At 38.2% G+C, this 23891-nt stretch overlaps 1 protein-coding gene across 4 annotated transcripts in view; it reads left to right on the forward strand.

Moving 5' to 3' along the window:
* TBC1D8B (TBC1 domain family member 8B) overlaps nt 1–23891 on the forward strand; it is a 39653-nt gene that overhangs the window by 1406 nt on the left and 14356 nt on the right. For all 4 annotated transcript variants that reach the window (XR_014571927.1, XM_083797157.1, XM_083797156.1 and 1 more), the window contains 10 exons: nt 7702–7812; nt 11579–11697; nt 12318–12543; nt 13038–13278; nt 14763–14970; nt 16568–16735; nt 18085–18234; nt 21003–21153; nt 22561–22775; nt 23233–23350. Coding sequence is in view for 3 of the 4 variants with exons in the window: in XM_083797157.1 (XP_083653283.1) it covers nt 7702–7812; nt 11579–11697; nt 12318–12543; nt 13038–13278; nt 14763–14970; nt 16568–16735; nt 18085–18234; nt 21003–21153; nt 22561–22775; nt 23233–23350 (1707 nt within the window). In the remaining variant the exon portion in view is untranslated. The remainder of the gene's footprint in view (nt 1–7701; nt 7813–11578; nt 11698–12317; nt 12544–13037; nt 13279–14762; nt 14971–16567; nt 16736–18084; nt 18235–21002; nt 21154–22560; nt 22776–23232; nt 23351–23891) is intronic.

Below are 23891 nucleotides of genomic sequence, written 5' to 3' on the forward strand. Positions count from 1 at the left end.
GAGACTTCTGCTTATTTTCTGTCCTTGATGGCATTTGATAGCATGGAAAAACACGAATGAAAGTTCCTGTAGGGTGCCTTCCCGTGTGGTGTCGCACGTTGTATTTCTATAACTTCTCTCATTATTTGAGGTTCATTCAGATTTCATCTGTACGTGTTTTTTCAGTGGACAAAAACAAAAATAAGATGTTACTGAATTAAAATTATAAATAAGAAAGACTAACAAGAGAATTGGGAAATAATGTATGCAGGTATAAAAATATTCAAGCCTTCTAGGTATAAACTAGCACAACTTGCTATGTCAGGTTTTAATTTTGTATTGCTGTATGTTACTCAAGAAAGTTAGTGCTTGCTTTAGCAGGAAAACACCAATGAACAGCTATTATCTTATGAGATCATCTCGGGTGTGCCAAGTGAAGCCTTTTTCTGGCTCTCCCGAGCAGCGTTTTCCAGCAGGTGTGATGGAAGAGTGGAGGTGCCCGCCAGCCGGAGGGGCAGGGGGTTCGCAGTGAAGGAGGCGGCAGCAGTGCAGGTAGAAGTCTTGCAGGAGTGGAGGGGCCGTGCCTCAACCCTGGGGTGGGAAGAAAGGTGAGACCTGCTGCAGGGTTTGAGCAGCAGCAATGGGACTGGCTGAGGAGGCAGCTGAAAGGGATCCCAGCAATACAGGAGTATGCTTGGCGGGGAGGGCTTTGAGGAGGGAAGGAGCAAGTACTGAGGAAGCAACCAAAAGCAGGTGCAGACCAAACATAGAAAGACAGCAGCAGAGACGCTTACCTGAAGGAAGGCTGGGATTTGCTGTGCTGACCTAGGTTTATAAAGGAAACCACACGTGGACTTGTTTGCATGACCCTTCTGCACTTACACAGCAGGGCCAGTTTGTAATCCCTCGGTGACAGTTAGCTCTGAGGCTCGTCTCTACACACAACATAGTTACTAGTTGGCTAGTGTGGATAGAAATGGATGGAGGTGCTTTGTGCTGGTTTTGCTTAGCCTTGTCTCTCTCTGCTGTTACGTACCTGCATAGTTTCCCATTTCTTTCTCTTTTCTTTCATAGACCTCACCTAAGGATACAGATATTGTAACCTGTTTGGCTGGTTCTATTTCCTGATAGCTCAGCCTGCAGACTGTCACAAAATCTGTTGTTGTATGTCTGGCAGTGTGGCTGTGTCCTCTGCTCCTTCTGTTTTCTGCAGAGCCACCATGGAAGATCTGCTCAGGTTTGCTGGAGTGTATTGGAAAGAATGCGGTTAGACAAAATGGTTTGCGTGCTGAAGCACAGTTAAGAGGGGAAAAAGAACACTGTGTTGTGAATGCACATGCTGTAAGCGAGGTCTAAAGAGATTAAGCACGTTGGTCATAAAGACATTATTTTGGTTATAGCTTAAACAGGACCTTACCTAGAAGACAGGTATTCCTGGAGTGATTATATAAATGGGTATTTGATGTCCCAAAGTACTGATCTTTCACTGAAATGTCAGAAAACAAATGATTTGTTTTCTGCTTCCATTGCTTTAACTTTCCTTTTTCTGCTTCAGAGTAAAACACAGCTGTGAGAGGAAAGACACCTGTCAATAAAGTACGTGGCTGGAACTGATCTTCCCTGCTTGCTGTTCGTGCCGTGCTTGAAGAAAGGGGGATCCCAAATGTAGGAAAAAGTCCTAGTTTTCCTGGAACGATTATTGCCATCCTGAATCTGTAGAACTCCCCTGCTGATATTCTTGCTTTTTAAAGGATGTAGCTTGTTGTCTGCATCATTGCTAGCTAATTTGCAGGCGTAGGAGTTTGGAGGAAGGGGAGGCAGAGCTAGACTTGCGTATGTGTTCTGAGGAAACTGTCTTTATCTGGTATCTGGCAAAAGGAGCTATGTGAAAGTGTTATGAGTAGTGGGTATCAGTGGCAAGGACCTCGTCTCCAAGAGAATTTCTTCTTGGACCAATGAAAAAAAGTACCTGGTGATGTTACAGAAATTCACTTTGGTAGGAACAGTAGGATGGGAGAGGAAACTTTTACTGTAAGCAGACTTGGTACGCAGCAAAGGTGTTTGCTTTTCAGAACTTAAAGCTCTGTGCTGTGGAACCACTAAGTGTACAGTAGTAGAATAAATGGTAGAAATCATTTATACTTGCTGGTGTTTTAGCAGACTGGAGCTTTCGGTTTGGCTTGCTTGCTGCGGGTTTTCCAGTCTGACAGGAATTGAAAGGAAAACTTGCTAGATGAATAAAGATCTGCAATGATCTATGCTGCGTTTTTCTTTTCAGCAGCTGTAGCAAAGATTATTTTTCAGTGCGTATATTTTGCAAGACAAATAATACCACTGTGTCACGGAGCATTTTTACATCCGGGGATGGCATGTGGCAAAATGATCAGCGTGTACTCTGGTCACTTCCCAAATACTTTCACTTTCCAAATTAGAGGAGCAAGCACACCCTGGGGCCACAGGACTAAGCACCCTTGGAAGTGTCAAGTCAGACTACCAGCAGTTACGGGAGGTGCTGTGGCTTGCTGCAGAGTGGAGGAGTTGGCTCTGAGCCTGGAGAGGCAAAACTGGTGCTCCCCACTGGGCTCAAGAGCAAAGGGCTGTTGCTAAAGTTCATCTCCTCTGCTTGGCCCCTGCAGAAGGTGCTGACCTGTTTGAACATTGCAGGAGATTTTTCTCAGCTCTGTATTTAGCTGTGATTGTGTATTAAATTCGTATCCATGTTGTACAGCTTTTTAACCGTACAGAAGCAAAGAAGAGGAGCTCTGGCATCTGTCAGGCTTTTCTCCATGCCTCCCAAGGAGATTGACGCTTACTTTTTTCAGAGTTGTGCTTCTAATTTCCCTGCTCTCAGGGATATTCATTGCCACAAGTACTTTTACATATGATCTTGAATACACACCTTAGTTTAATGAGTTACCATTGTTTTACCTGAGCCATCCACTGACTGTAATGTACGTGAGTTATTGTAAACAGAGATGAAATCTTTTTCACTGCAGGCTTAAACTAACCTGTTTTACATCTCAATTACCTAAGAACATTTGCATCTCAGCCCATGTTCAGCATTGCATTAAGCTGAGGTTTCTTGGTCATGAGACCAAGTTCCTTTGGGAAATAAAATTAAAAAAAAAAAAGATAATTCTGTGCTTAATTTTAAGAGATGGGGAAAAAGGGTCTTACTATCAAGTTGGCATTCATGTGTTTTAAATCAAATATATCAAGCCAATGGCTTTTCATGGCTTATATTTGTGTCTTTGTTTAGCGAAAGCTGGACCTTTACTTATTTGTTTTCTGAGCCAAAGTGCTCTGTTGTCACCCTGGAATGAAGCTTTATCCTTCTTTCGTAAACAAGTATTTCTAGTAGTAGGGCTTTGCAGTTTGGGTCTCCTGTGCTGTAATTTGACAACAGCTTGCTCCCGATGTGTATTTTCCCCGATACTGGGGATGTTACAGAAGGTGTGCTGTGCTGCTGTGAAAGTTGGTTTCTACAGACCTGCGCTTTCTGTTTTTTAAGAGGGATTTCTTGAAGAATATAGGCGCTTAAATTGTGGTTGGCATACTTGAATTCATTGTCACATATTTGGGCAATGGATATAGGTTTTGTAGTAAATCTGTATATTTCTCATACTAAGTATATTTCCTGTTGATATTACTCCTTGCAGCTGTGTCTAAGTATTGCATTGCCTTCAAGTTTTATTTTCCTATTTAATTCACAAGTTATTAACGGGTTGACTTTGTGATACAAAAACAACATTAAAAATCCTGTAAAGTTCATTCATTGATTTTTATTCGTGTTTGTATTTCTTCTAAACGTACGGACTTTAGTTTTCAGGAGGTGGCTGTTTAAAACCCTGTTAAGGTTGCTTCAGGCTTCCTTGCTGTGAGGTGTCCTTGCAGGGTTGCACCGAGTCTGTTCGGTTACCTCAGGATCATGCAGGCATCCTCCTCAACTTCTAGCATTTCTCCTTTTTATGTTGATGTAAATAAACTAAGAGTGAGTACTTGGCAGTGCGTGGAAGCGTCTGCTGTTCCAAGTCCTTAGGGATATGGGGCTGGCCACTGTTGTGCTAACAGAGTATCTCTGTTTGTAAGGAACTCCTACTCATATAAATATTTTATGTCCAGTAACACTAGTAATGTAGTAAATCAGGAGATGGGCTGATCCACTTTTAATATCATTAATTATTGACCTCAGAGGTGCTGTTAGGCGACAGAGGAGAAAACAGGCTTGTGCTAACTTTGCTTCAGAACAATAGCACTCTATTTAGGAAAAGCAAACAGTAGTACTCTCTTGATGTACTTGGTGAAATAAATACGGAAGAACAAGGCAGTGTTGCTCCCAAACTGCAATGTGCCAGCCAGTTATTTTCATATATATTATCTTTATTGCCATAAATTGGTACAACTGAGAGCAGAATTCATTGCTAATATGTTTTGGTGCATGTCTCTGCGGGAAAATAGTAGGAAGCAGGCTGCGTGAGCTGCTGCTCTGGTACGTTGCTTCATTGTACCACTGAACCATCTGCACGTAGCTCTGAAGGTTTGCTTTGGACTACTGAGACTCTTTCTATTTGCTGATATTCTATCAGCTAATGTTCATATGCTGTCAACTGAGTGTTAGAGAAACTTTTGAAAGGGATGCTTCCATATTTCAAAGCTATTCTATTTTCCTTGCCCTTTCTTATTATTTTGTAGGGTGTTTTACTCCATTTATTTAAGTATCCAGGGTATTTCGTAATGGTTTTACACAAGTAACTCTGAAATTGAAAATGTTTTCCGAAAGCAGAACCTTTTCTCCTTGCGAATGTGCATCGCCTTTTATATCTATAGCTGAAGTCATTCCCTGCGTGAGGCTAGAGGATGATTTGAGTGAAATCACCACTAGACACTGCGGGTCGAGCTTAGAGCAGAGGTGGGAGTAGATGACCTTCTGAAGGTTGTCCCTAAAACTGTTTGTTTGAGAACAATGTATGCTGCATTTCATTAGCAAGGAATTGGCAAATAGGGCCTGATTTTTCCCCTTGCATCCCTCATGGAGATAATGCTAGTATCTGGGCTGAGCAGTTGCTGATACTCTTGTTCTCTGTTCCTTTATGTTACAATTAATATCCTTGTCATTGTACAGGTGACTTTTAAATCTTTCCTTGTCTGCAACCCTGGAAATGAGTCATTTTTCAGCAAGCTGTTGTGAATGGGGTCAGCAGAGTGCCAGCAAACCGCTCAGCGTTGGTCATGCTTGCCTGGGTGAACGTGGTTCTTGATTTCCCACAGGAAATCACAATAAAAGAGAGTGCTTCCTGTGATGCTTACTACCCAACAACTTGCAGTTATGGAAACCCTGACTGACAGTACAGTATTCAGAAAAGTTCACAGCTCGTAGTTAGAGCACATGCAGGGCTAGGGTAAGAAGATGGAACTGCCAATTCCTTGCATTTATGCCAGTGACCATAGCGGTGAAATTAGCTCATAATGTACTGCGAGGTTATCAGCTGAAGCACAAACCTGCGGTCTGTATTGTGGACAAAGCAGCACTGACTGGCGTACCTGTTGAAATGACCAGTCCCAGCCCGGTGCAGCTGCTTGTGTTCAAATCGAACAACCTTCCTTCCAACAGACGGGAGCTGGTCGGGTGCAGTGAGGAGTGCCGCTCTCTGGGGCGCTGTCGTAAGCATTCACTCAAGCTCAGCGCTTGCATCGACCTCATAAATGGTGACTAACGCCCTGGTACAAAAATTAAATCAGGAAAATTGTAAAAGATGATAAAGTAGCTGCTAAAGCACAGCCATCTTTGAGATGAGCTCAGTGTTCTGACTCATTCAGAAAGGCAAAGCTCTTTATACAGATCTCAGAATGTTATCTATTCAATGTCTGACTTCGGTTTGAAACTACAAAAAATGCTACTTTTCAACAGTAAGTTACAGGCTATGAACTGCAGACATTACAAGGTGGTATTTTTGATGAAATTTACTGGCCTTTGGGCTTTCTTTGTGCTTTTTTATTATTATTCACCTTTTTTTTTAAGAGAATGAAAATCATTCTGAAAATTGAATAGCCACAGTGAGGTAGGTCACACAGGCTCTGTGCTGAAAGTGAATCCTTAGGAAGCATGTTCTGAGGATGGCTGCCCTAGACCTCTTGGTTTTGTCTTAGTTTGCTTCCTTGTATTCCCACAGTTAATACCTTTTTATACCCTCCCTCCCTTATATACCTTAATACCCTCCCCATAACTTGAGAGGGGATTAATGGCAGGAAATTGGAATGAAAGGTAGTAGAAGCCAGCCTAAAAATTCTGAAATAACTTTTGAGAAATACAGTTGAAATAATCCAAATCTAATGCTTCCATAGTATATTAGAGATTGAATCAAAATATAACTCTCAGTTCCCATGGAAGGGTACCTAGAGGAGCTATAAAGGCATGTACTAACTTTGCATACAAGCTCTCTACCCTAATAGCAACTCTTGATGAAAGGTTCTGCATCCATGATCTACTTTACAGCATCTCTTGGGTAGCTGCCTCACTTGTAGGCCTTACATTTCAGTTCTTCTGTAGGAGATTAAAGGCTGTGTGTGATTGCTTTGGCAGCACTGCTTTATTTGAACTTTCCATTTAGGCAGCTATGCTAGAAGGATGCCAAGCCTAGAAAATACAGGAAGGAAGCACAAGATATTGCCTGTCTTTTTGTCACTTGTATTTTCATAAAAAGAAGTTTTACTTGAACATCAGGATCCAAAAGCTTATGTTTTTTTCTGTATAGATTTTTCTTCTCCTCTTAGAATTCTCTGATCCTTAGATTTAAAATCAACTTTTAAGGTCTCTGAGGTGTCTAACACTTATATTACTGTGCAGAAAGAATGATATTGGCTGCCAAGCTAAATTACGTAATCATTTTCTCAGGAAATTTTTTGAAAGAGAGTATCTCATTTGTCATGAGAGTTGAAGCGGGTCTCATTAATGGAATTACTATATTTTGATCTGAGCTGGGCTTAATAGGAGCTAATTCAGTCTGTAGTGGAAAGGAGGTGACATGGCCATTACATCTGGCGTTATAACATATAATGGAATAATGTACCTTATGAAATATACTCATGCATGGATGAAATCTTAAGTGTTCCGTACTGAGTGTAGGAGTCCTCTGATAGAGTGTTGATAAAGAACGGCAGGTATTTTGTAGGGCAGTACTTATAGTAGAGTATGGAATGAGCAGCAAAACTTCTGTAGGTACAGAAAGTATGATAGGTTTTTCTCGTGTAAAAACAATGGGTGGGATTTTTTTTATAAATCGGACAAAATGGAATTGCGGTTTCCTGAGAATTGTTTCCTTTCTCTGTAAAACAGAACAACAGTACATGACTAATTACGAGGTAGTTCAATTACTGCTTGTGCTTATTAAAGTCTGGGAACTACTGCGTTCCTTTTCAGGTTATTCTCTGGTTTACCATGCTGCATGGCTATTACTTCCATGGGTGTCATCTCAAGACCTTCTTCATCCTCAGGCTGTGTTTATAATGGCTTTTTCTGGATGAAAGTATCACTACCTCACAACCAGGTTCCTCTTGGAGCACTTTGGCTTTACTCATTTGTGTTTCTTAATTTCTCAGTGTTTATTAGAGAATAACTCTTCACTTGGGTAGCACTCCTATTCTCTAAGAACGGAGACGGAAGGTGAGTGTGCATTTCAAGACCTTAGTTTCACCAAGCTGTGTATGTTTTGTTAAATGTTACAGGTCTTCTTGTGGGAACGCTAGATGCAGTGCTGGATTCTACATCCAAAGTGGCCCCTTTTCGCATCCTGCATCAGACACCAGACTCTCAAGTCTACTGGTCCATCGCATGCGGTATGTACTACTGTTTAGAAGTTAAGTGAGTTTATAAAGTGAAAAATCAAGGTACAAAGAATGGTCTCAGTTTTTGTGTTGGGTTAATTCTCTCACATCATCACTCATTCCAGTGACATCTAAATGGTTTAAAAGTGTTTGGTATTGATATAGTGTTGCTCAGGAGATTGCAAACAAGAGATTGGCAGCAGTTTATGGTTCCAGTTTTTCAGACTATATCTTCGTATTATAATGTCAGATTGCCTGTTTTCTGCAGCAGTCTGTGAAGTACCGAGAAACTGCTTTGGTGCTCTCTTAGAATAACAGAGGCACAATCTTTCAGTCTGTAAGCTGCGATGGAGCTCTGTAACTTGGCACAGTTCAGGATGGTATGGATAAGTTGACACTTGGGAGTACTAAGTGTGCTGTAGGTATGAATAACAGGAATAGCTTATCTGGATTTTGTTTCCACTTTATCTTTGTTTGTAAAAATGAGCCGGGTTCCCAGTCATGGTAGCAGCTGAATTCTTCCTCATATCTGCTGCTCTCAGTGCAAGAGGTTCTTTCTCTTTGTTATGTTATTAAGCAGTAGGAAATGGAAAAGAAAATTGACCTTGAGTGCTGAGTATGTGATTTTTCATAAAGCATCCTTATTGCTAGGGTGTGTATTTTTTTATTTTAATATTGCAGCTTCCCTTGAGAATAAAGTCTTTATTCTTAATACAGGCTGCTTAAATAGTAAGTCTCCAGACAGACTTTCATTCCAGAAGCTGAGAGGACTCTTAATTCTTTGCATGCATCATTGTTTTTTCTTCCTTAGCACGGTCTTGTCTTTACATTGAAAGTAAAATAGTCATATGGTCTGATGGTAAATGTCACAATTAATCTATTTCTTAGGCTTATCGAAAACTCTGAAAATACATAGAATTGGAGTTAATATATATATATATTCATTTTTTTTAGCTTTCATTTTTTAAAATTATTTGTGTTCTTTAAAAAAAACAGAACACTCCATTTAGATTTCACTGGTCTCCAGGCCTTCTTTTTAGTTGCCTGTGGTGAAAGATGAGCTTTGTAGGAAAATTTGGAGGTGCCCTTCTGCAAACATGTACATACATACATAATTCTACTAGTAAGTGCAATGCTATTGGATTTTGCTGCTATCCTTTTATTATAAATCTTTGTTGCTTCACCTTAAACGAGAAACTGTGCCTTTTCCTATCTTTTTTTATAAAGTTAGCTACTTTCAAAATACAGATTTCTCCTTTTAGAGGTGTAGTTCAGTAGTTTACGCATTTCATGCTGTAATGCTAATCTGTTCCTGTTCTGCAAGGACTTATCCTAAGGGCAGTAGCTGGTGAAAGAACTGCTTAATAACAATTTAATAGAATTCATTACATGTCACTTAAAAGGGGCAACAGTTTAAAGTTGATAGAATTTGAACAGCTTGTGAATTGGCAGTAAATAAAAATTTAGGACTTCTTCTGAAGTCAGAACTAATGGTGACAGGCTATTAAAAAAGATACTTTGATAAGTACATTGGAAATATACTGTAGGGAATTCTAACAGCATCATGTAAGCCCCTGGGAAAATATTAAGTGTAGTCTTCACTTTAGGACTGAATTTATATAAATTCTATGCTACATAAGTATACTTTAGAACAAAAGGCTACATAATGTAATTGTACTTTGTGTTAGAAAACAGGTTATTCCTTCTGTGAAGTGAATAAGTTGAAGAGATTACATTCCTTTCCTGTTTTTACATGTTAAGGGTCTGAAATGGTGCTCCTAAAGCATTTAAATGTTTATAAAAAATTTCATCTTTATTGTGTCACATCTGTTCCTCTGATTCGTGTTCTGACTCAAATAATTGCTCCACGTGTGTAGTCTGAGAAAAAGAATTAGCTTTTGAATTCATTGCTGTGTTAATTATTCTTTATATCATTTCTTTGTGATTGCAAATCCAGCATATGTAGCACAGTCTATTTAACTGTATTTAGAACAATTTCTGTTCATTCCCATAGCAGCCTTAATTCTGTGGAGTCCACTGAAAATTGTTCAATTAGTCTTTGCAAAGTAAATTGCGAAAATAGAAATACTTAATTCTGTCTTCTTACTTAGGGGTATCGATAGTATGCGATTGTACTGGCTTTATTTGTGAGCATTCCTGTGAAGGATAAAACAGCCAACTAACTTACATTCTAGAATCCCTTTATTCAATCCTATATAAATTCTTTCCGTCCCTTTTCTTCTCTGTTTCCCACCATCTGATGGGGGTGGAAAGAGCCTCCTGTCTCTAAAGAATTGACACAGTGTTGTACTTGCAGGACCTCAAATGTTGTTTCACTAGTACAAGCTCTGCTTTATTGCCTGTTACCACTTCCATACCTTGTATCTGATTAAATGAAAAGAATAAGATGAATTATCATAAATATTTCACAGATCGTGAAAGTATCTAGTAGGTAAGAGTTTCCCTTTGTATTTGAAGCAAACCATTAATCTATTTCTGGGAAGTTCGGGTGAGATAGGTTTTCTTTGCTATGAAATTGTAGTGACATATGGTAAGCGATTGCTATCTGAAACCTAGATTAAAAGCACTGTAAAGTGAATAAAGTAACATAATAAAGTCGGCTTCTCTCTAAGATGTTTGATAACGTGGTGTTTATATTCCTGGAACACTGAATTTTATCTTGGCTATGGTTTATACATTCCTTATGGTTAGTGATGACAGTTTTTTTTTTATGATACTGCTCCCCTTGCATGTATGTAATGACAGGGAAGAAAACATTCCTTATTCCTGTGTGTTGGGAGTCTCAGAGGGTTCAGAAGAAAAACACTACTAATTTTGGAGGTGCAAAAAACATTTCAAGGATTATTCATCATGTATGAATCGATGATTTTTTTTTTTTTTTTTTTTTTCCTGGTTCCTGATACAGGATCTTCCATCTGGGATGTAGCTGTGCTTCTGTCCTCTTGTAGAACCCTTTAACTGCATGAAAACATCACATTATTTGGAATTACAACACAAGTAGAACTTTGCTGTAGATAGAATGACAAGTTTCCTGAATGATGGTTGCTTATATTTTAGTGTGATAGAAATATAATTAAAATGTGACTTGATAGAGGATGAGATAAAACCATGACTTACATTGAGCACAACTAACTAGTAATTGTTTGTGGTAGGCAGTGTTAATGGTTGTTTCATGTATCCAAAGAGAAATCTCTGCTACTCTCCTGGTCACAGTGATACAGGCTTTACATCCTTACACTTGTCAGAAGGTTTTTGCACCACAGCAAGACCAAGTCTTGAAGTTCTCAGGGAACCAGTGTAGCTTCCTGATCTAAGCTGAGGCTCACATTTTTATTTTCTCATGAATTTGGTCTCATGTTTCCCACCTTCTAGGGGAGTGTCCTACATACTGAACTGGGAGCGTGCTAATGATGCTCTGAGGGACTGCTGAGCTAAGGAACTCTCAGTCCAAGTCAGGCTTCAGCACTGAGCCACAAAACGTTGACAAAGCTGAGATGCCTCTAGATGTCAAGGCTAGAAATACAGCTGCATAAAGAGCATCAAAAATAAAAACCACGACTGTGCATTTTTAATGTACACCATATACGTTTTTGCTGTACAAAAGAGTTCAATGATAGGTTTATAATTTAGGATTTGAATTCATGTATCTACGTTACTCCGTGAACCTGGAATACACCGAGTATTCTGTTGATTATTATTGTGAATAAACTTATTAAAGTATCTTCTAATTTTTGTTAATACTAATTTTCTCTTTCAGGAGCCAGCAGAGAAGAGATAACAGAACACTGGGACTGGTTAGAAAACAATGTTATGAACACATTATCAGTATTTGATTCAAATGAAGATATTACGAGCTTTGTCCAGGGAAAGATAAGAGTAAGTAACAGGCACACACCACAGTGAAAGGCTAAGTATTTTTTTCCTCTAAATGTACACAAATAATATGTTCCCTATAGAATGTTGAAGGACAGCACTGTAATGTTACATACGTCTGAGTGGGAAGTATGTGGCTGTTAGCTTCAGCATGCTCTGTTGTTACTGTTTATCTGCCCCACAGTTAAGAAAAGTTGTTGGACATAGATTATTTCTTTTTGGTAAATGATACAGCAGATGCCTTTAGATAGTGGTCTGAAACTGATGATACATTATTTCACAATTTTCATAATGCCTAGGAAGTATATGGGAGGTTTGTCTTGAGAAGGTACAGTGCTTCACTTTGCATATACTAAATGTTTAGCTCAGGAATTCTTGTCATTAAGTAAGGAAAACATGTTTTTTTCAGATTGTATACGTTGTACCTAAGCTGTGTGGGAAAACCCATTGTGTATGTCTGAAATAGCACATTTGATTTATAACCTGTGTTTTGAATCTCAGACTGTTTTTGCGGTTCTTAAACTTAGTATAGTATCAGAATGCTCCATTTTATGTATGCAGGTGCACGTACGACACTCACCCATGTGGACACATATATAAAGTAACCGGTTGTTTTGTTTTAGGGTTTGATTGCTGAAGAGGGAAAAGGTTCTTTTGTAAAAGAAGAAGATCCTGAGAAGTTTCGTGAGGGTCTTATGAAGTTTGAAAGGTGTTTTGGATTACCAGAGCAGGAGAAGTTGGTTACCTATTACTCATGCAGCTACTGGAAGGGCAGAGTGCCTTGTCAAGGATGGCTGTATCTTAGTACCAACTTCCTTAGCTTTTACTCATTTTTGCTGGGAGCAGAAAGTAAGTAAGCCTGGATGCTAATCTTAGTCCCTTTATGTTTTGCTGTGTATCTTTCAGATTTGGAGTAATCTTATATTCTGAGTAAACTATTTTGCCATGTGAGTAGATGTCATCACAGAACAGAAAAAGCACAAACATAAATACTGTAGGGAAATAAACGCATTTATGAAACATACTTTAAAATGTTCGGTTTTTTTCCCCTCTGTTAGATTCACAAAGAAGGCACCAAAGAATGATTCACACCAAAGAGTGGTGTGTCTTTAATGTTTTTATTTCTATGAAAGTCTTTCTAATTGTATTGTTTTATAGGAATTATGAAGGGAATCTTTATTTTTTGGCCTTGTGAATTTTTAGCTCTTTCCAAATGGGTTATGATTTAACTGTGTTGCTTCTTTGTACTTTATTAGTGTTGTTGACTACCACTTTTCTGTGTTTAATAGAAAGATAGGAGCTAAAGAGAAGTTACTCAGATCTGCCTGTATTTGTATTTTCAGTAAAACTTATTGTCTCCTGGGATGAAATATCAAAGCTTGAGAAGACTTCCAATGTTATCCTGACAGAGAGCATTCATGTCTGCTCCCGTGGGGAAGATCACTATTTTTCCATGTTTTTGCACATTAATGAAACATTCCTTCTCATGGAGCAGCTGGCAAACTATGCTGTTAGGAGACTTTTTGACAAAGAGACATTTGAAAATGACCTCGTCCTTCACGACCCCCTGCAGATCACCAAGAGGTAACGTAATTGCTTGTAGCCTGTCTGCTCTGGGCCCAGTGCTTTTTAAGACAAATGGGAGGAGAATCCTTGCGTCTAGGAGATAAGTAAATGTCGGCAAAGCTCTTAAACAAGTGTCTTGTTAAAAATTGGGATCAAAGTAACGTGAGGCATTGTAACTTATTACTTTGCAGTATCAAAAGTCTATATGAAGGCAGGAACTGATCAAACCTTCAGAACTGGGCTTCTACTATAGGGTTTACAGTAGTTGATGTTTTTAAAAGGCATTTTAGCAGCATCTAGAAATAGACGATGCAGTTCAATTTTTGATTTTCTACAAAGAATCCTGATGAGGAGGGAGAAGGTGGAGAACAAATGATTAAATACACATGTAGATAGTAACTGCATGGCTTTTCTGCTACAGGATATAGGTGATAAAATCAGTGAGATACAGGTAGGTATATGGCTTTCCTTGTTTATGGCAGCGTTTTAGGCAATGGAAAAGATGTGTATGTCAATAACCGGATGGTTAGAGTCCTTCCTTCCTTCTTAAGGAAGATGTGTGGTTATTTCATGTTGTATGATTTGAGTTCTAGTTTCTGTAGATGCAAATGCTGTCTTCTCCTCAATTCATATTCTCACTCAGATGTTGAAGTGTTGATCTGCTAGTTACTGTGAAAAGCAACCAGGAAAAGCAAGTCTATTGTTATGTAATTTAAATTCACATAAGGGGACTTCGTTGAAAATGTTATCTATATAAATAGAAAATATGATAAAGCATTTTTCTAATAAATTTCAGTCTTAATCTGATTTCCAGTAACTCCATTTTACTTGTTCCTAGTTAAAGCCCCTTGCAACTGCAATGTAAAAGGGAAAGGAAGAAAAAAAGCCAAGTCTTTAATTGTATAGTAAATAAAACCTGTTCTAGGTTGTATTTCCTGGGTAATTGATACCTCAATTTGGTAGCAATGCTGGAGAGAGATGGTGCTCTGTGATCAAAATGTTGATTGTGGCTGCAGTTATCTGTGAAGAATTTTTCCATGGCAGATGTCTACAACATGTGCTACATTTCTAGCTAATTGGCCCTCTGTCAAGCAAAAACTTGTTTTAGGTTTAAATGGATTATTTTGATGGCTTGGGAAACAGAGCAGGATTAGGCTAATAATATGTTGTTGTTTTTTTTCGTTTTCTCTACCATCTTTAGGCCCTGATTCAGCAAAGTTCTTCACTGTGTAAGAGCATGCTTGAATCTATTTCTATTTAGTGAAGCATTTAAATATTTTGTTAAGTGGGTGTATACAGGTTTGGTCCTACACTCTGTTGCCTCTTTAGGCAAAATGCTGAGCCCTCCAGATGGACACCACAGATTATGGGAGAGCATCATGCTTACATAGCCTTTTCCCAAGGCATTTTAACTTTCTTATTTGTAAGGTCATTTAAATATATTTCTTTTTTTTCCTCTTTTTTCCCTCTGTTTTTTTTTGTTTGTTTTCTTTTTAATCTAGAGGCCTAGAGAGCCGAGCCCACAGTGAGCAGTTTAGTGCATTCTTCAGGCTACCCAAAGAAGAAACTTTGAAGGAAGTTCATGAGTGCTTCTTATGGGTTCCTTTCACTCATTACAACACCCACGGGAAAATGTGCATTTCAGAAAACTACATCTGCTTTGCTAGCCAGGATGGCAGCCTGTGCAGTGTAATCATTCCATTAAGAGAGGTAATGGAAACTACAGTCAGAGCCTGCTTTACCAGACGATTTGCATTTGCGTAGTTTAATGCCAGTTTAGCAGATTTTCGTTAGAATCTGTTTAGTTTATATGATGTCATAATTTCTCCTTACCTTGGATAGTGCATATAATAATACTGGTTATAGAACTGCTTTCATGTTCCAGCATTGTCCCCTGTGTCTTTTTTGCCTTTTCCGTAATTACTCTGATTTCTGTAGAAGGATACAGAATCCAATTTTTTAAATACTTTTTTGTAAAATAAAAGCTCATGCTTAATTCTTGAGATTGAGTTAAGGGGAGATTCTCAAGATAGAAAGTAAAGGATTGAAGAGGGTGGGTCTTGAAGACAATTGTTCTGCCATGTTACTTTCTTAGCTCCGTGGTGCCATTCATCTCTTTGCAGTAGTTGAGCAGTGCCATCTATTCGAACATCTGTAGGAAAATCCATTGACAGTCTTCAGTGAGCAAATATCAATGCCATTACAGCTGGTAGTCTCAACAGACTGAATAAGGACCATATTGTCAAGGGCACAGCATTCAGAGTTCTGTAGAGTACTGTAGCTAGACTGGGATAAAGTCTAGGAGAAAAAACCCCTTCTTCATCCCTGTGCTAACTTCATGTGATCTGGGACATTTCATGTGATTGCCACATTTCAGTCTGTCGGTGTTGGAAGCTTTTCAGCAGCACCTGGACTTGTAATACAATAGCTTAAAAATTAAACAGGCTCTGTAATTGCTCTGTATACTCTGTACATACTGCCAATGTAAAACACCTCACAGTGCAGTGAACTGAGCTGATTTCAGCAGTGCATTTGGTGTTCCCCACCCAGATAAGGGACTTTATTTGATCTTCTGTAAATAGTCTTGGAAACAATAGTGACTTCTATAACCTGTGAAAAAACAGAAGAGACTGTGTTAAAGGAGCTGACTCTAAATGCTCTCATGCAGATTGTCAGGTACTGCGGAGTTGTTTTGTTTCAGCAGTCTTTCATTCTTTGCTTTCAACAATGTAAAAGCATCAGCACTGACAGCCACTCCAGCTATTCACTATTGTCTTGTAAGAACGTGCATTATTAAAGTGTATTAACTGCTCTAATCTGCAACTGTTCCATCGTGGCAATTAAAAGCAGCTCCAACTGTCATGTTATGACAGCTGTCATTGAAAGAGTATTCTCAGTGGAAATTCCTTCTTGTGAAACTTGATTCGTTTGATTACTTGCAAGAGCCATGTTTTGTCTGTTTTTGGATGGTAAGAAAAAAAATAACAGCTCCAGCAGGTAGAAGGAGGAAAGATATTCAGATACATTGCATGCTTACAGCTGAGAAAACCTTTTCAAAGATTTTTTTTTTGGTACTGTGTAGAAAAACTATCACAGATCCTATTGCCTTGTATTAAAATAGCTCCAGACCACTGAGCTGTTAAGTAGTAAGTTACTTGCATGACTAATTCTGTTTGTGTGGTGCTACTGTTGTCATACTACTGTTTCATGTACATGTATCTTTTAAATTTTTTTCTTTTTAATTTTTTTTTTCTAGAAGCAATTTTTTGAGGTGAGTTGCATAATTAATATATCCTTGCCTCTGTAGGTCATAGCGGTGGATAAGGCTGATCCAGCCAACAGAGGAGTCAGCATTAGTACCAAAGGAAAAAGAGCTTTTCGTTTCACTGAGGTTAAAGATTTCGAACAACTTGTCACAAAGCTCCAAATCAAATGCAATGCAACTTCAAATCCACAGCATATCATAAGTACAGAGGTAACTGTTCAGCTAATTCTAATTTCTTATTACCTGCTCCTAGGAATTAGGTTTTCTAGTCTTACAAATAGTTTACATATTGTTGTCAGTGTTTTGCAGTGTAATGCCATACACTTTTAGTCTGAATCTAGACACAAAAGGAGCAACAATATCTGCTTCACCTCTAGATTACAGGTTATGTCTCTTTCTATTTTTTTAAATCATGTTCCCATTTCTTGCCTTCAGACCCTTCACATTAAAGTCTGATGTAAAAAAAAAGTCTGATATAAAGAGTGATATAAAATATGTTTAGCTGTGTTTTTGTCAGCTGACTCTTTGAGTCAGAAAGATGATGGAATAATTGTAAGCATGCTTCTGGATGTGAAGAAAGCTGTGTGTAGTTTCATGCATAAGAAATAAGAAAACAATGACAAAACAGCCCTAGCAAACATTACTCATTGCATTTTCTGTATCTCTTCCATGAAGGTTTTCTCCTGAGAAAAATGTAATCAGCTGGAATAGTCTATAAAATGAAGGCTGTAAGAAAATAATCAGTGTCTCAGCAAAGTCTCTACATTGAGATTTTGCTTCTTAAGAGTTACTAGGTGCAAGTGGAGTAATAAAAGCAAAATAGTTTGATAGCAGCAGCAATGTTCAGCTAGTAAGGGTACATACAGCACAACCTTGAGACACCTGAGTGGTAAGGTCTGCTTCTCAAGGGCATTCCCCTTCAGATCACCTTCTTTTGGGTAATATCTGCATTGTTTTGGCATAGTGTGATAAGTTGTATAGCTTTGGTTTTAAGGTGTGGAAAAATAAATAACTCAGTCAGTGCCCATTTGAACGAGAATGTGTTGAACAATAATGTTACTGTTGAATGCATTATGTTTTGTATTATTTGGCTTTATTTTCTATCAGGTTTTGAAAAGCAATCCAGGTTCTAATGCTGTTTTTGAAATGCTCTTAGCATTTCTGTATAGTTCTGTATGGCTCCATTTAAATTAATTTTTTTTTTTTTACTTCAGTGATTGATGGCCTGGCCTCCCTGTCTATTATAATTTTCATAATGAGTTTTTGTCCTTTTATAATTAAGTTCTTGGCTGTAGAGATGGATTTTCAAGTGCAGCCTCCTGATAGCCTGGCTGTGCAGAACAGGGACTGCTGGTTTTCATTTATTTTGGAAATTTGTTCATGCATATATGAATTGTGTGCGTCTAAATTTTAATACTGTATCTGGTACTGGTAAATTAATATCATAAGCAAGGGTAGTCTAGAAACAAAAACGGTTTCTGCTATCAGTGCTATTTCTTGAAGGATTGTTTGGCATTTATAACTACCATTTATTAATTTTTGTTTGTTTATTTATTAAGGTTGCAACTAGTTCTGCCTCTGACAGTCCAAAAGATTTTGATGAGTTATCGTCAAAGACGGGTCAGAGAGATAACAGCAAAACCGTCAGTACAGAAGCCCTAATGACTGTCTACCATCCTCAGGATGCCGAGAATCTAGACTCTAAAATGGTAAGGGATAAAAATGGCCAACAGGCTTTGGAATCTAATTGGAAAGGAGTTAAGTATATTCCAAATGTATTCCAGCAAGGCTTCTGATTTCCTCTGGGGCTTTGCCAATCTTCTTTCATCTGCATGTTCTGTATTTTGAGTCCACAGGGTGCTTCTTCATGGCTCCATTCAATTTTCTGCTCGTCTTGTTTAATAATGATATGCCTTATCTTCATGGAGCTAATTCCTCTTGCTCTTCCAGCCCCTCAGGGAAGAGTTGGCTGTTTGTTTTGTGATAGCTAACATATTTCATATCTTTCTGAATTGTCAAGGTAGAAAGCCACTACAAATGCTTTGGGAACAAGGAGAATGTTATCAGGAAATTGACTTCATTTCTTCATTGCTTCATTCTTTTGCACTTCTTTGTAACAAATCTATGCTCTGGAGTTTTTTTTAATTATTATTTTTTCAGTAAGACGTACTCATTCTGATTCTCCAAAATGTGTGCAATAAGACACAATTTTTATTTTAAAATTAGTCTTTCAGCAAAATTGGGTAAATTCAGATATGGAATTTATGATATCAGAAAATAAACACCCCTTTGGCAGGAATGAAAGTAATACAGGTTTTTAAGTTCTGCTTTTTATAGCACAATGGACAAAAGTGGGCAAAATCTACTTTCCCTTTCTGAAGATCACCTTGAATTGCTTTAACAATATTAAATCTTACTGCTGCATGTGTAGAAAATGTAGTGGCAGTGCTCACCCTGTCTCAGCACTGGAGCCTCTCTTGGGATGCAACACCCGATTGTCAGTTGCTTTGCTTCAGGGAAATTGAATTGCTTTTTAGGTACATAATCAATAGTTTATTAGAAGTCTTATACCTCACAAAGGACCTGTTTCACTGCCGCCACTCTTTCTACCTCCCTCTACTCTGCAGGTAAAAGCCTCTTACTTCAGTTATGTTTGAATAGGGAATTTTTGCCAGTTTTCCCTCTGAAGCAGGTTTTACGTACGTGGCTGGTCCTACTGAAGTTCAGATACATACACAGTTGTTTTGTATTTTGACAGTAATTGCTATTTTGTAAAAACGTTCTCTCTAGTTGATAAATATCTGATTAAATGTTAAAACGATAGGGGCTTAAGTGTTTTCAGCTATTAGTTCCCCTCCTTAATCCAACTAGACTTCATTCTCCTGCAGTTTTCCCTGATTATTGATTCTCTCCCATTGCTATGTGGAGTTCATGTAAATAAACTGTGGAGAGACTTAGAAACTGTGGCAAAACAATTACACTGTGTCATGCCATCCCTCTGCTTTGCATTGTTTGTACCCACTCTGTTCCAAATCTGTTAACTGATATAATGCAACAAAGCATGATGAATCAGACAAAAGGAGAGTAGCCTGTTTTGCCTGTTGAGTTTCTATGGGATGTTATCTCATCTGTGTCAGTGTTACTACATTTGTATTGCTGTTAGCAAGAACAATTCATAGACACATTGAAGTCACGGTATGTTACTTTATCTGAATATCTAAGCAGGTATCTGTGACAGTATGATTTCATCTTGCAAATAATCATATGCTTAACTACCTTGCACCATCATGGCCAGATGCTTTTCTCATAGCTTGTTTGTTAGAGCTCTCAAATTAGCACGGAGAAATCTGGAACCACACATAAACGTTCTGAACCTTCTCCCTATTTTTCTTGGTTGTCTTTTCAACTGCTTTTTCTCAGTTCTGTCTTTTTTTTTCCTTATTCTATCAATTTACTGTTTACCAAGAAAATTTTATGCTGTTTATGACAAAGGAGGAATAAAAAATGGAGTATAAGGGTACTTTAAAATTGGCCCAAGTTATAAACAAATTTGTATGTGTGTTTGTGTATCATATAAACATATGTATATTTACATGGAAAGAGCTGACAAAGAATCTTGCAAGTACGTCTGTTTTTCTGCCAAAAGAATCATTAAATGTGAATTTGCTTATTTGTTATGCTGATAATCTGTTTTTGGAATGCATCAGGAGAACTAAGAGGGCAGAATTTGTCTGCACATTTGCACCATATACTGGTTAGCTGTCTGACTGCTTTATCACTGTTCACTGACTCCGTTTAAGTCCATGGTACTTCATGGTCCTTTGATAATTCTGTATTTTTTGTTGATGTGGTGTCAAAGCTGCGAATGGTTCAACCCAAGGTAACAAATAGCACTGCCTACCTGTTGATTAAAAAAAATAAATCAATTTAGCAAGGAGTCCTCAATAGAAGTTAGAAGATGGCAGATATGTCTGAGTTCAGAAAGCAATTTACAGGGATTAAAAACTGCTGTTTGTTTTTGTGTTGTTAATTTCAGAGATACTGCCTCTGCTGAGGAGGTGCCTGTGCTTCAGTTTGTTGCAGAATGGAGGAGGATTTTGCAGATATTTTGCTTGACTTTGCTGTCCTTTGGCACTTAACTGTTGGTTCTTGTCCGATGGGATACTGGATTAGATTTACCTTTTGTCCAGTCTGGTATAGAAATTCTTGTAAGAATTAAGAATGTAAAATACTCTTGTAAGAATACTTTAAAGAATGGTTATTAAGAAATCACATTGTATCCCAAACTTAAACTATGCACAGGTTACATTTTTGCCGTGATCTGCATCAGCATTCATTGCAGATATTAACACTGATACCAGTGCTGCCACTTACAGTTTACATGAATATAACTAGGAGCAAAATGTAGTTCTGTTCTCTGAAACATGAGAGAATCTTCCAGTATACTTAATAGTCTTCTTTTTTTTGCTTTTCATAGTTGAAAGAAAAAATGAAAGAACAGTCCTGGAACATCCTCTTTGTCGAACGGGGACATGGTGTCAGTATGTTTCGAACAAAGAAGACTCGAGACTTGGTGGTAAGAGGGATCCCAGAGGCCTTAAGAGGAGAGCTCTGGCTACTCTTCTCAGGTATTGCCTAGCAAGTCTAATTGAGTCATTTTGTAGACTCTGCTATATAGGTGTTCTAGTTACTTACCGACCATAGTCTGCCAAAAAAACCACAATGCAAAAACCAAAAAACTTATTTCCTGTGGCAACTTATCTAAATCTTTCTGAAGAAAAATTTCAAAAGACTTCAAAAGAATAGACAAAGTTATTCTGTTCTGCATTGATTCAAACTAAACCTGTGTCATCATCTACAACAAACTCAACTAAAAATAGTAAGAATGCTGTATTTTTAAAGTTCAAGGGGACAATCAGTTTCAGCAGTATCTCTTTACTTGCTAAAAAGAAAAGTGTGCTTGCGGTTCCATTTTTCAATTGTTTTGGTTTAAGCTTTCGGAGATGATAGTGTTCCCAGGCAAAAAAAATGTTTTCTGGCAGAGAATTTGTCTCTAGTATTCGTAGTTCTTTGTTGTACACTGTTGCTTGGTTCAGAGTGAGAAGTGTACAGGAATTGTGGACTTTAATACACATAAGGGATCTCTTGCCAAAACTCTGAGTATACTTTTGTGGCTTTCTACTGTAGAACGCAGCTGGGTCAGAGCACTTAACGTGAGGAAGTGGAGGCCTGGGGAATTAAGGCATTGCTTTAAAAGATGCTTAAAAGGCACCCCTGTGCACTTTTTATTCCCAGTCACTTAAACACTTACAAAGGTGGTAGCCTCTGACTTGATCAGAGTCTTACAGGTAAGCTGAGTTGATTCAGAAAACAAACTGCAGATTCTGAGGAGACCTTACCTGCTACCTGTACTCATGGCGTTCCCCTGGGCAGAGCGTTCTGCTGTTCTAGAAGGTCTGTTTATCATAAGAAATATGTTTTAACCTATTCATTCAGCCTACTGCTGTATGGTAGTTCTTTTTGAGGACATGTGAATGTGGATTTCTTTGCCAGTGTTCTTTGAGTGTTTATGTAGACATTTATGCTTCTGTTACCAGATATCTCTATCTTGGATTGTGTTGACATAAAAGTTATGGAATGAATTAGGTAAATATCAATCCGTTGCCAAGTTTTTTCTAATCCGTTACCAGTTCTACAAAAGGAAAAGTGTTTGCCTGAAAACTTAAGCAAAATTGTAGGTGAAAGGAAGCTTCTTTTTCCCCACAATGAAACAGGAAAAAAACAAGTCAAAATCAACTTTATAATGGATAGTGACTGGAATATGGAAAGATTTTCTCCAAGTCTTATTTTATTTTGCTTTTCTGTATTTATTTCAGAGTGATTGCATTAATATCAGTAGAATTACTCTGTTACATTACTGCAATAGCAGCTGGAGATACCTTAGTAGTCATCAAAAATGTTTGTACAAATTGCAGAGAATTATGTACATACTTTATTATTGCCCTCTAATGCTGTGCAATAACATTTATTGGCAGGTGCTGTAAATGATATGGCATCCAACCCTGGTTATTACCCTGAGTTGGTGGAAAAGTCCTTAGGAACATGCACGTTAGCTACTGATGAAATCGAACGAGATTTACGTCGTTCCTTGCCTGAGCATCCCGCTTTTCAAAGCGACACAGGAATTTCTGCACTCAGGAGAGTTCTGACAGCTTATGCCTACAGGAATCCCCAAATTGGATATTGTCAGGTACAGCAGTTTTGAGAATCTTAATATTGGTTGTCTGAACGTTAGTTCACCGTATCAGTATTGTGGCACCTCATAAAATCAGTCACAGAAATATGTAAAGGTTTCCTTCTCAGTGGTTTACCTGCGTTGCTTATTTCATCCCACTGCGTGGCATGAGCTTTTATGCTGTACTGGAATTTGTTGTTAAATGTTGCCATGTCCATTGCATTTATGCCTGAATTTCTACTAGACTTTTAAAACTTAAAAGTATTTTTATATAGTTTAAATACTATGCTCTATATTTGATAACGTAGAGGTACAAATCTTACACTGGATAAGGCTGTAAGTTATCCCAGCGCTCTAAACGCATGCTGTGAAATGTCATCAGAAGTATAAACTTTAACAAATGACAGAACAGTTGCGTTTTTGCTATCTTCCTTCCACATTCCCATGTTCCTTCCCTGTTAAAATGTTACAGGCAATGAACATTTTGACATCAGTACTTCTGCTGTATGCTAAAGAGGAAGAAGCATTCTGGCTGTTGGTTGCCGTGTGTGAAAGGATGCTACCCGATTATTTCAATCGTCGAATCATTGGTAACATCAGTCTATCTTTTGGTCTGTCTAGAACTGAATATAAATGATCATTCTGTGAGAACAAGTGTAAGGAATGAGCTGAAGCCTGAACAGTGCGGAGGAACTGTGGTTCAGTACTGTAAAGTAGAAAATGGAGGTAACAGAACATCCCAAGACCCTCCTTAAGAGAGCATGGATGTGATTTTCAAATATTGTCATTATTCTAGGGATCACTACTCAGGATGTAGTCACTTAGACTATAACACAGTTCTTTTGGAATTGTAAGTGCAGTTCATACTACTTATTGGAATTTACTCAGCTTAAATAAAAGGAATAGAGTTACTTCAGGAGCAGACTTAGTCTTTGATCTGGTACTCAATGCTTGCAGCTCTAAATGCTAGAAGAAAAATTGCACGTGAAGTTTCTCTGTCATTGCAGAGAGGGTGTATCAACTGACAGGAGAATAATCGTTGGCAGTAAACATGCACCCACAAAGGTTCTTTACAACATGCAAGCCTCTGGACTCAGGTATAGAGTGCATAGTTTTCAGCACAGGGAATGG

This window comes from Anser anser (genome assembly GCF_964211835.1).
Source record: "Anser anser genome assembly, chromosome: 13".
NCBI lineage: Eukaryota > Metazoa > Chordata > Aves > Anseriformes > Anatidae > Anser > Anser anser.